We start from the raw sequence: 12,576 nt of genomic DNA, 5'->3' as shown, positions 1-12,576 counted from the left end.
TTACATATTCAAAATTAGATTTAACCCTCTGGTACAATGAAATGGCTCGGGGGTAGTTTGCCAGTTACATAAAATAAAACTCAACTCAGTTCAGAGGTAAATATGGTTCTGAGTAAAAAGAGAACAGGTCATTAGAAAGAGCCTTTCTGCCCCAGTACAGTGTTACTGCGCATGCCAACGCTGCCTTTTATTCTGGTATCAGAGCTCAGAGAGGATGCAAGGTACCTCTTAGAACGAAAGTTGCCCTCTCTCTTCTTTTGCTGAGAATATTGGGTACCTCCTTTGCTATGAGGAGCCACTCAGTGAATAAAAACAGCCCCAGTGTTAGCTATTTCTCGGCGTTAAGGTATGTAATGATGGTTTAGCTCTCATTGCTAATGCAGTTCCCTTCACAAGGTGACATGTGCAAGTTAAGATTTGGTAATAGTTTTCAGCATTAGCTAAAGTCCATTTAGTACACCTTTAAGAGAGGTATCCTCTGTGCACACAACAATATAGCGATTCACTGATGTAGACAGAACACTACTAATTCCTACAACCCAGTGATGTTAGCTAAGAACTAGGGCAATGTCACAGTGAACCTGGAGGAGAACCTTGGGTATTCAGAATAACAATCTCTCTCCTAACTAAAATGGGGAGATTGCTTTCAGGAAACTTGAATTTTCACGAACCTCATGGCTCTGGACTAGACCAGTGAAGAGGAGAGAACCAGCAAAGACGATTGTGCTGATGGGGTCCTAGACGACCTGGAAGCACTCTATTCACAGTATCAACACAGCAAAAGCTATTAGAAGTGAATGAAAAGGGCAGGGAGCCCACCAAACACTCACAGCATTTCCATATCTATTAGACAGTCCCTACTGCATTCAAAGTGTTTGCTGCCAATCCCAGGTGGAGTACTGACAAACGCTGCAAAGTTTCTCTTTACAGAAATTACTGCACTTCACCTTTATGATTTGGTAATAGTTTAAAAAGCTCTATTTTCTCACAGAAAAATCTAAGAAAACTAACAAAGCAACAAGAACTTTCCAGCATACTACTTCTCAAAAGTAGGATGAACTTAATATTTTTTTGGTGGGCTTAAAAGCTCCATCTAAAGCAGCATATTCTGTACTTCTCACCTATTTAGTAATGGCAAGATCTGTCCACTGAAAGCCTTGATTACCAGCTGAAATGTTTCCCTATAGATTTTAGTCTCACTTCTAGGCCACAGAACCTACCTGGTCCCTAAGATGGCCCTACGCATGAGTTTTTACCCTATCATGGTGTCCCGGTATACGTCTTCTAAAGATAAAATACAGCTTCAACACTACGTTTAAGGGTAGGCTCTTAACAAATGGTAGCATTATTACATTCCTATTAAAAGACACACTTCTGTTTTTCTAGAAGCGACAAAAGAACCATTCCCTAGTGACACAGGGCAGCTGTATGTGTATGTACAATTCTCAGATTGCTTAAGAGTTACCCTTTGCATCTAACGTCCTATCATCAAAGAAATGCCACCTTTTCTGTCCCCCTTTCCACATACCACAAAGCATTCTCAGGAAGGGAGAGCACTACTAACACTCTCACAAGTGGCTCACCAGTGCAGGCACCAGCCCCTCTCCCAAGTCCCTTTTACAATCTATGCCTCCGCACCAAAACAATTTCTTAAACTACTAAACATTTAAATACCCTTAACATTTTAATGATCATTAAGAGAAGCTAGAGATTTTTCGCTTTTCTATTTGCACTGTGACTTGTAAGCATCTACTTGCCTGCACCCCTTAAAAATCCTCCCTCATTCTCTGCATGCAAGACAGGGCATCTAAAGCTCTATGCTCTTGGTAAATTCTTCCTGACTCTCAGTGCTGGATTAAGAATCTCAGATTTACCAAAAAGGTCTCTTGAAGTTTTAAAAATCTTAGGAATGATTAAGTAATCAAGCTGATCAAAACTGATGCCTTGATCAATTTATTGCAACATGATTGTGCCTGATGTTTTCTGGTAAATGCCCTGTACTGTATTATTAAAAAGCAAAGCTCTTGGAGTCACCAGCAATTTGCTGATGGTTGGTTTATGAAATACTAGGTTGGCAGACATGAGACATGGATTTAGTGAGGTTCTTCTATTGGACTGAAAATATAAACTATTACTTATGTAGAAGGAAATGGAATTGTGGCTGCAATAAGAACCATAGTGTTGAATTTCTTCAATCAGAATACTGCAGAAAAAAATGTGTTTAAAACTTCATATAAAAGTTATCAAATAGGGAGACCTGTGGATTTAAAAATACAATCCAGGCTCATTTCACTGGAAAGTGACATTTTTGATATATACTATTGCTGTTATGTGACAGTAGGAGCCGAAGAGACTGGATGAAACTTTGGTAGTCAGCCTAACACGTTAATTCATCTGGACTAGAGCCATTTCCTAATACCCAAAGATATACAAGCACTCTGGTTTACAAATACCAATCAGTAAGCTGCAGTAGGCTCTATACTGTTCCAAATTTGCAAACCCAAAACTTCCCTCTCTGCTCCCCTCACCTCAACTCAGCACTCTAGCCCCCGCGCTTAGCGGTACCTATTGCAAACGCCACTGTCATTTCACTTCCAGTTGCCCAAAGTGCTTCAGGGGATGCTGCCACAGAGCTCTGCTCCAGCACCACTGTTACAGAAAACAACCCATCGCAGCAGATGCCTGCTCAGGGCAAAGATAAGGTCTAACCTCTCAAAACAGTAAGAAGCACCAGGATTCTTTTTTTTCCTTTTCCTTGAAATTTGGAACTGCAGGATCTGGCCGGAAGGAATAAAAGGAATTCCTCATCATCACCATCAAGATTACTCCCTTCTCTCTCTGTGCTAGGCTGCTTCCGATGACCAAGGCTCCTGCTGCATGTTTTAGATCTGGGCAAGTGACAGCCACCAGGATGATATGGACCAAAGGACAGTGTTCAAATGTGACTGGTAGATAAATGACCATTTCTCATGGTTTTGTTAAAAAAATTTTTTCTTATAAAGTTAACAAACCAAGGCTGTTGATCCCTGAATTAGACAGTTGATTTGCTTGATATTTTCTAAAGTGTGAGGTGGGGAGGAGGGAAAAAGCCTCTAGTGCTTCTGTGTATGTTGCTGATCCTCTAGTTTGGCAACGTCTTGGGAGCATCTTCCGATCTAGTGATGTGGCATTTTGTGAATCGAAGTACCAGCCCATGGCCCTGATGCTGGCTGCTTACGGCCCAAAGGGGAAGAGGGTCTGCCCCCTCCCCCTCAATGTTTCAATCTGGCCCAGTGGTGGACACGGAACCTTGGGCGATTTCCCCAGGAGCAACTGTCTCTTCTTGTGAAGGTGACTCTTCCTCTACTTGTCCTCGAGACGTGACAGTTGTTTCAGGGGAGATGCTATGAGGCCCCTCCAGGGGGATACAGCCAGGGTGGTTTTTTCGAAAGTGCTGATTCAAGATGGCCTGGAAGGGGAAACTTTTGCCACAAACATGGCAGTGAAAGGGCTTGTTGCCTGTGTGCTTGCGGATGTGATACTCCAGCTGATCTTTGCGGGTGTACTTCTTGCCACACATGCGACAGACGAACGGTGTGATCCCCATGTGCAGGCGCATGTGCCGGTCCAGGCTCCCCTTCTGGTTGAAAGATTTGGCGCAGTAGATGCAGGTGAGACGGGGATTGTACCGGAACCACCGCTCAGATACCTCCTGCTCTCGGAGATACTCCACATATCCACTTACTCCCATCATTGCTGACTCTTCTACCTGTGCCAGGTAAGGAAAATAAACACAAAAGAACATGTACTGTGAACAGACATAGTAAAAGAAATCAAGTCCACTTTTACTACCTATGTTACTAAACTTTATGCTGATTTTTAGTAGAGATCCAAACAGGAAATTACTACCAAAAAGTAAAGATGTTAACATAACAATTAAAAAAAAAATTCTGAGGACACTGTATTCCATTACCCTAACAGAGCAAGACACTCAAGTTACTTTCCGGCTGAGAAACTGCACGCTTCTTATGAAACCCTCAGCGAATGTTCTGTTTTCAGCAATAGGAGAATCTGGGTCCACTCCTACCATCCTCTTGGACTCTAATTTACAGTTATATCTAGACAGTCAGGTAGGTACTTAGGTATTGTTGGTCCAACAGAACTTTCTGTGATGATGGAAATGTTCATTTACCTGCACCATCTAAACTTTCACACATGATAAGGCATATATTAACCCATCTCTTAATATCACCTCCAGACAATATTACTTATTTTCTATTTCTTTATAGCTGCACCTTCCGCTTCAGTCGGGTAAACATCCTTGTAGAATTCCAATTGTCATCCCTATTACATCTACATGTGGAGTAAGTTACCTCTAACTACTTCATTAAATACTGCATTTAAACTCTCTTGAACAACACTTTCTTTAAGTGGTTATTGATTCCAGTAACTGCCTTTTAAGCACTCCTATTCCCACAACACTGTTAATGAGGTCTATATAGTCTTATCTATACCTGTTTTGAGTATTTGTTAGTCTGCCTTATATGCCCATTAAGTTGTAAGGTCTGTCTTACTGTCATACTTATTTGCATAATAGTCACCTTCACATAGTCATCTCATCCTATTTGAGAGATGAGGCGAAAAAGGGCCCTAATTATATGAGTAAACTTTTCCTCCAAGCTCTTAACATTTTCTTTAACAGCTTATTAAAACTAAAAAAATTCTTATAATAGTTACAATTCCTTTTCTGGTACAGAAAAACTGGCATGATACCATGCAAGTAAATATAGTTTGTAACAATGTCTTGCTGCTATTACTATACCACATATACAGTAAACAGCCAATGTTTAAGTAAAAACTAAACAAGATACTATCAGTATAATACAGAAGCTAAAAAATATTAGCTATGCTTTCCTTGTTTTTTTTTTAACCCTCACCTGAAGTGAGGATTATTTCTTCAATTTATTTTTTAGAAAGAGTGGAAGGGAGGGGGAAGAAAGAAAGAGAAAGAAAGAGAGAAACAGATGTGACAGGGACATATCCATTGGTTGCCTCCCACAAGTGCCTCACCAGGGGGCGGGGATTGGACCTGCAAACAAGGTATGTGCCCTTGACCCTCTGGTACGCAGGCCGATGCTCTAACCACTGACCATGCCGGCCAGGGAAGCTATGGACAAAACGACAAAAGTGTTTACAATGTATTATGTTCTACTTGATGAGTTCACCATCCTTTTAAAAATCAACCTTCAAGGATAGAGACCTGTGAGGAAAAACAAACAACAATATCAACCAACTACTTATACTACTTGCTACGGAGAGTTGCAAAGAAAATAGAAGACATCATTCCTATCCTTTCTAGAATATTTTAGTCTAACAAAAGATTCAGAAAGAAAGTAAATGAAAAGATACAAGCATACGAAAATGCAAAAGCAATTGTTTACAAATACAAGGGGTTCCCCCCCAAAATGTATACACACTTTGAATGATTATAAAGTCAGTACTTATTAACATACAGTTCATTTTCAAAATTTAAAAGAATCTATAGAAATGAGTAATTTTTTTTGTCAATGCATGTTTTCAAACTGATGACCATTCTGGTCCAGGAACTGCTGATAATGTGAAGCAATGGAATCACAAACATCAGGAATCATTTTGTTCAGTATTTGTGTGCCCTCAATTCATCGACTGTTGCCTGCTTTATCTTTTATGTATCCCCACAAAAAAAGTCTAGTGGCACTTTAGGATGAATTTTCTTTGTTCAAAGCTTAGTCTGGCTTCACCCATTATTTCAAATCAGTTAAATTCAACTGATTATTTCACTCCTGAAGAGGAGTGAAAATTAAGTGAGTTATCAGCTGTTAAAGTGTGTATGCATTTTGTTGGGACACCTATGTAATATTGCATAAAGTAGTAATTATGTAGTGTTATACCCACACATGTACAGAATCAGGCTCTCTATCCCAGGTCCTACATTTTCTGCATGTACTTTTTGGGGTTACTTTTTTATTTCTACTCTCAGGACTATGGACTGGTTCAGAAAAGAGTTCCGCAATCTCATCTTTTTCTACTTCCCAAATGCTGCTGACACCAAAAGTGTATTTCCTGCTGCTTGCAAACGGTAATAAAGAAAAAGGTAATTGAGTAGAGTATTTCTTTAACAGGGCCACTGTTCCCTCTCCTACAGCTTTCCTGTCGGATTCGCACATAGTGGCAATTTCTTCAGCCACCACAACTACATACCTGGGAGCTGGGCTGCTTAGGCTCATCCATTCTCCCAGGAGACTCACTTCGGGCTCTGTGTCTCTCCGTCAAGGGGACAACACTGCCGGAGGGGCTAAATCTGTCGGAAGAGGAGCAAAAAGGGGACTAACAAAAAGCAGTGTCAAGGAACTTAAAAAATGGTGATGTCTACCCTCTTTATCCCATGGCTGAGGAAGGGGGAACAAAGTGAACAACAGATGACTAAGAGTTACTTTTAGGGAGTTAATGTATAGGATCTGATTTGAAATAAGAAAGGCTTGCCATAGTAAATTTAAGAAATACAAAATGACATACCAGATAGACCATATGACCTGGTGAAGCCAAAGATAAATATAAGTTCTATTCTTACATAAGTATTGGGAGACCATAAAAAGAATAAATTAAAACTGGGTCTATAATTCTGTTTCTTCTATGTACTGTTAGGTTTTTGGTTGTTCCTTCCTCCAGGCCCAGCATAACTTGTTATATATTTCATACTGTTGATATAGATCATGGAGATTCAGAGTCTTTGCATTAAGGCTATTACTTCTGATACAGTGCTAACATGGGGGGTGGGGGGGAGCAGTAAGTATTGTGTTCAAGAGTATTTTAACTATTCAGGACACAAGAAGGAAAATACTCAAATCAAGACCACCTGAAGTGGACACAGTATATACTTTCTAAATTTGTAACACATATGTCTCTCAAGACCAGGTATCAACCAAAGTAATAGCTTCATTAATTTTCATTGTTCATGCAGTTAATTTTAATTTATTTTTAAGAGAGGAAAAGAACAAATATTATCAATCTAAGTTGATAATACTTCTTTCTTTCAATTGAGATTTTCAATTTACTTAGATTAAAACTATTGCTATTTCCACCAAAAAGAAATGCTCTAATTGCACTTAGAAAGAGAAAAGGGAGCCATGGGACCTAGCAGCATTGGGGGAAAAACAGACTCAGGCCTGTGGTAGCAGCAGGCACCAATGAAAGACAAAGGGAAGACATCAAATGACAAGTGGAAAAAGGAATAAAAACCATGTCCAAAGCTTTTCTTAGGAATAACTGTACTGTGATTACACTAATTTAAAAAGAACAATTACTGCTGGTACCATACCTCCTCTAGCTTGGCAGGTGGGGGGCAAAGAAAAGTAAACAGCATTACAAAGGCAAGTAAAACTCCTCTGAGACCATCTATCTGGGTGATAACATACTGAGGAAGGGCAAAGCTGCCAGGTTCCCAGCTGATGGACCAGGCCCCTGCCTGGAATTCCAAGGAAGCCCTGCCAATTACTGACACTAGTGTGGCTGCAGATGCTATTCTGATTCATGCAAGTGTCTAACTTTCCCATAGTTCTCACAACACTGAATTCTTCAGGACTAGGAGCTTCCTGCTTTAATTTTTTTAAAAATATGTTTTTATTGATTTTTAGAAAGAGAGGAAAGGAGAGGGAGAGAGAGAAACATGGATGTGAAAGAAACATCGTCTGCCTCCTGCACGCCCCCTACTGGGGACTGAGCGCAAAACCTGAGCATGTGCCCTGACCTGGAATTGAACCCATGACCTCTGCCTGCATGGGATGACCCTCAACCACCTGAGCCAGGGCAAGGAGCTTCCTGCTTTAAAGAAATAAGAATGCAAGTATTTTGGCATACCTCCGGTTTCCCCAACATCAATTTATTTTGGCTAAGAGCATTAAGGAAGAAGATGCTCTCTGGACCACACAGGGGGCCAGCTTTAGTAATGTCTATACAACAGCTGGTAGGTGGGCGAATAAAACAAAATTTACCTGTCAATCTCACTGCTTGTTGGCCGAGCCACCTTGGCTCCTGAAGATCCTAAAGCGTAATTTTCCTGTGCTACGGAACCATGGCCTGTGGTGTCAATCACCATGGCTGTGACTTCCTCGGCACTGCTCCCGTCTTCTCCGGAAGGCTGATTCTCAGGCCCCAACCACTCCTCTAGATTTTCTGTTTTGATGTGCACTGCTCCAAGAACCCTCACTTCATCATCACTCCGTGCCCCTCGGTCTGCTACTCCTGTTTCCACATACCACTGTCCTGCTCGGTTGATCCGAAGAATGGGCTCCCGGCTCTCTACATCAGAACTCTGTTCAATGATCTGAGGGCTGGTGGACTCCTCGGGAGGACTGAGCTCCCTGATGTCCAGCACAGCACTAACCTGACCTCGCCGGCTTCCCTTTGGGGCATTATGTCGTGGGCTAAGGGAGCGGTTTAGAGTTGGTGTAACCCTGTGAGACTCTGGAGGTCTCTCTGGATGCTTTGTCCTCGTTTGACTTAATTCTGCTTCGACCTCAGCCACGTTAATCTTGAAGTGAATGCCCTCCAGAATCTGTGTGCATTTGTCTATAATATGCTGCATTTGCAGAAAACTGGCAGCTGTCAGGTAGCTGATGATATCTGCCAGCTGCAGGCATATCCGCCCTGTGTAACAGAAAGAAAGGAGCTGCTCAAAAACTGTTGGGTTCTTGATGACGGAAATGGAGACAGTACTCATCTCGTTCAAGGACATGTGATCCCGGAAATAGGGGGAGCTGGCCGCGAGTACCACTTTGTGAGCCCGAAAAGCTTGTCCCTGCACGTTGACCACGATATCGCAGAGCCGGCCCTGCATGCGCAGCTGGTTGAGATGGCTCAGGACAGAGTTGCTGAAGTCAGGGATCTCCAGTTGTATGTTACCACCCTTCTCCATGGTGGGGCCTAAGGGTGTAGGCAGGCATTCAACCCTGCTGAAAGAGGAAACCATGTTCTCATTAACGATTAGATGCTTTCCAGTGAAACCTATTTAAAAACATCATTTGGCAAAATTTCAAAATCTCGAGTAAAAAGAGATACCTGCCTTATGTTTAGATATGGAATAGATGTACCAATAGGTTTTTCAGTTTAGGTTTCACAGCAAGACACCATTAAAACCAAAAAGTGATTGTTAGATTTCTGAAAATTCAAGCTATGCCCAGACTTTCCTTACTAATAAGCTATGCAACATCAAAACAGAGTTCAACAGAATAGAGAGGGGAAAAGCAGTTGTGTTTTTTTAAGCACTAATCATAAGGTATTTGCACTGAATATAAAATCCTGTGACAACTTTTCCTTGGAGGAGATACGTTTTTTTAATAGATGTGATTATGCACAGATAGGTCAGTTAGATATGCCTCTTCTTAATATTTTACTATTACTGTGAGTTTATTATTTTATAAAGTCACTACTATCCCGCAAGAATGCATGCCATTATTAAGTGGGAGAGTCAGAGCCCCCACAAAAAGGCTTGGGGTTTAGAACTCTGAAGCAAACTCGAGGTTAGGAAAGGTGCCACAGGACTCAATGGAGATGTAGAGACTTGAAGTTCACTCTCAGAATTAGGAAAAGGTGGGTATATCTGCCCCTATCTAAGTAATCTAAATTCAAAGTTGGGAATTTCAGGGTGGGGATGATACCTCGATTCTGAAATGTAGTTCCCTAAAGCTGGTAGAAAACAGAGCATTTGCCAAGTATGGCCAATATTTTTACATTAAAAGATTTTTAAAAAACAGTGTAAACACTAAGCCTATAATTGCATCCAACAGCCTTCCCCGGTTGAGAGTACAGTTTGTACAACCCCCACTAGGAAGACAATGACTTTAGCCCCATGCGTTTCCATTTATCTGTAAAGTTATGACATTACAGAGTTACCTAAGACCTGAAACTTTAGGAACTTATCCGGACAAGCTCACAGGACCGCCTGGCATTCACAACACACTCATCAGTAAATAGGGAAGTGTATACACTGCTTTCAAGAACCAACTTTAGCCAATCTGACCTTTTTCCAAAGCGTTTTTGTTTGTTTGAAAACTTTTAATCCAATAAGAGCCTCTGTCGATGCCATCCTGAATTCAGATGTGTTTATTTTGTAGCCTACACCAGCGCCTTTTTTGTTTGCTCTTTCCGGCAGTGCCTCAGTGAGGAGCAGGCCCCTGGAGTAAGGTCTTTCTCTACCGTCGGCACTGGAGGGACGAGAGCTGTAAGAGGGAGAATCGGCAACGCCTTGGGTGGGCCGCTCCGGTGCTCGAGTGGCTTCCGTCGGCGGTAGGAAGCGTGGGGAGCGGGGACTTGACTAAGCCGCGAAATGTCACCGAGGACCCGGGGAAGAGAGGGGAGCGGGGCGCGCGGCCCGGGAGCGGGCAGTCAGCGGCGGGGAGAAGACTGGGAGGGGGGCGGCGCCCCGGGACCCGGTCCAGGCGGTGTAGGTGTAGGTGTAGGTGTAGGGTGTAGGTGTAGGTGTAGGGTGTAGGTGTAGGGTGTAGGTGTAGGCGTAGGCGGGCCGGGCGCAGCCCAGGGGTGGGTGGGTGTGTCTGGGTGTGGCCGGCTGCGGTGGGGGAGGGGGAGGGGCCGCCCATCCCGGGGTCCTGAGGGAGGGACCAGGCGAGGGGGCGGGTCCGGCAGCTCAGCCCGGCCCGGGGCCAAGGGGGTGGAAGGTCTCCGGATGCCTTGAAGTGGGGGTGAAGGAAAGTGGCTGAGCACCCCATAAGCAGGCTGCGGAGGAGACCGGGTGGGGCGGCCCCAGGGCAGAGCAGCGGGACCGGCGTGCGGGGCCGCAGCCGTCTAGGAGCAGCACCTACCTCCGGGGGTGGAAATGGGCCGGAATGGGCCGGAACACCGTCCCGGAAGTGAAAACCCCCGCCCCCTCCCCCGGAGCGGGCGACGTGCCGGAAGGAAATCACTCACCCTTTACCATTCCCCCCTTCCCCCCTCCCCTAGCGCTTTCCGTCCCTCGCGCCCCCTCCCCTCTCTTGTCTTCCTCTGTGGTCGGTAGGAGGGTGGGAGCCCTGCGTCACGTGGGCGCTCACGGTCCCACCCACGAGCCGAGGGGCGTGGCCAAGGGCGGGCTTAGAGGACTGGGAGGAGGTGTGGCTGGAGGAGGAGACTGAGGGAAGGGCGGGGGAGGAGCTCAAGCAGACGCTGGCAGGCATCGTGCGTCATGACGTCATGCAGCGGGATCCTCATATACGGGCGCCTGGACGCCATCTCGGTCTTTTGAGGATGGAGTTCTGCTCTTGGTACGTGTGTCTTCTGCGCATGCTACGTGAATTCTTGGCTCGAGGCCTTCAGGTCGTAGCGACTGAAACGCCCTGGGTGGCGTTTCTGGGCTAGTCGCAAGCCTCTGCAGGAACCACAGGATGAGGATTGTAGAGGATTGCTCGTTGTTCGCGGGCGCGACGTAAACTCAGCGCTCCGGGTGTTGGGCCGAACTGCGGAAATAACGTGGGCTTGCGTGCCCTGCCTCTGATGAAGCGTGTGTTGGTAGGGACAGCTGAGACTGTTGATGAATGCCAACAGTTCTGATGGCGGCGCATGCCGGGCCACCGAGTGGGTCTTTGTTAATGACCGTAACGGAGCCGCTTCCTCCTGGAAGGCGGGGAACTGGGGTTGGCCACGTGGTTCTCCCGAGTGGCTGCAGTCCGCAGTGCACCCTTATTTACGTCAGTGGTTCTTCACTTGACCTGTGCAGTGCTCTCTTTAAAAAACGTTGAGTGCACCCGTTATAGTAATGACATTATGGTTGGTTAAACGACCTGCACAGGCGATACAAAATGACGTAATGCTTAATTTAGAACAAAATGAACTAAAAAAATCTTTTCCCTAGGAATGGTGTTAGGCACGAGTGCAATGTGACGTCTGATGAACAGGTAAAAACCGGGTAAATACAGTGGGGAGAATGAAATTTGCATAGACATGGTGTTATTTGTTAAGCCTGTGATGGTTTAAGAGTAGTGGGCAGAAGGGATTTCTGAAAAATTCTATTCTGAGGCTTAAATGTTAATGACGATAATGTTTAATGTGGCTGCACATTGTGTTTCATTGGGTATTTTCTGTTTCCTAGGTCTGTGCCAAAGGAATGAGAACAGTTGCTGCTGGGGTAAGTTCCCTTAGGCTGGGAATTTAGGTTGAAAGTCCACTCAATGTGCCACAATGATGACATTTTATTTGCTACTCTCGACTGTGAGAATGACGAGAAGTATTACCACCATTATTCTAACTGAGGCACACAAAATGGTGATTAGGGAAAATAAAGATTGCATCTAAGTTGACATGAAACACTCTTCCTTTCCCAGGTCTTCAAGCTCAAGCATCACACTCTTGACATGGTCAGAAAGGTGAGAAACCTTTTTATAGTTTGTATTTACCCAGGACTTCTCAATGACTTTTCGAAGGGATTACACGTTGCCAAATCAGAGCTGATACTTAGGGGTTTCCTCCTTCCCTTTTCAAACATGAATTTCTGCACTCTGATACTTAATGTTGGGGGACACCTAAAGAAACAGATACTATGATGCTTGCATAGTTCAGCAGATTGAATCC

The 12,576-nt window shown here is 44.1% G+C and overlaps 1 protein-coding gene and 1 long non-coding RNA gene across 7 annotated transcripts in view; one reads left to right on the top strand and one right to left on the bottom strand.

The window, feature by feature from the left end:
- Positions 1–2,753: 2,753 nt before the first annotated feature.
- ZBTB37 (zinc finger and BTB domain containing 37) lies at positions 2,754–10,894 on the bottom strand. 4 transcript variants are annotated; one of them, XM_081120262.1, is made up of 5 exons: positions 10,836–10,894; positions 10,037–10,235; positions 8,010–8,969; positions 6,220–6,319; positions 2,754–3,748 (listed from the first exon to the last, which is right to left on the bottom strand). In XM_081120262.1, the coding sequence occupies exons 3-5, from the start codon at positions 8,930–8,932 to the stop codon at positions 3,260–3,262; spliced, it is 1,512 nt and encodes a 503-aa protein (XP_080976388.1). In that variant the 5' UTR covers positions 8,933–8,969; positions 10,037–10,235; positions 10,836–10,894; the 3' UTR covers positions 2,754–3,259. The 4 variants fall into 4 exon arrangements, with proteins under 4 accessions (XP_080976388.1, XP_080976387.1, XP_080976389.1 ...); XM_081120261.1 differs by having other exon boundaries at positions 8,010–8,966; positions 10,836–10,885; XM_081120263.1 differs by lacking the exon at positions 10,037–10,235 and having other exon boundaries at positions 8,010–8,966; positions 10,836–10,874.
- A 293-nt stretch (positions 10,895–11,187) lies between these two features.
- LOC308548579 overlaps positions 11,188–12,576 on the top strand; it is a 256,809-nt gene continuing 255,420 nt past the window's right edge. For all 3 annotated transcript variants that reach the window (XR_013997634.1, XR_013997635.1, XR_013997636.1), the window contains exons 1-4: positions 11,188–11,273; positions 11,861–11,903; positions 12,098–12,133; positions 12,330–12,371. This is a non-coding gene — a long non-coding RNA (uncharacterized lncRNA). The remainder of the gene's footprint in view (positions 11,274–11,860; positions 11,904–12,097; positions 12,134–12,329; positions 12,372–12,576) is intronic.

This window comes from Miniopterus schreibersii (assembly GCF_964146895.1).
Source record: "Miniopterus schreibersii genome assembly, chromosome: 19".
Lineage (NCBI taxonomy): Eukaryota > Metazoa > Chordata > Mammalia > Chiroptera > Miniopteridae > Miniopterus > Miniopterus schreibersii.
This window is presented reverse-complemented; position numbering and strand designations above follow the sequence as displayed.

Coding starts and splice junctions, on each gene's coding strand:
- ZBTB37 (XM_081120262.1), bottom strand. CDS start 8,932: ATGGAGAAGGGTGGTAACATACAACTGGAGATCCCTGACTTCAGCAAC. Junction 6,320..8,009: donor ACAAGCAGTGAGATTGACAG/GTAAATTTTGTT, acceptor CTCTTCCGACAG/ATTTAGCCCCTCCGGCAGTG. Junction 3,749..6,219: donor CTAAGCAGCCCAGCTCCCAG/GTATGTAGTTGT, acceptor TACCTGGCACAG/GTAGAAGAGTCAGCAATGAT.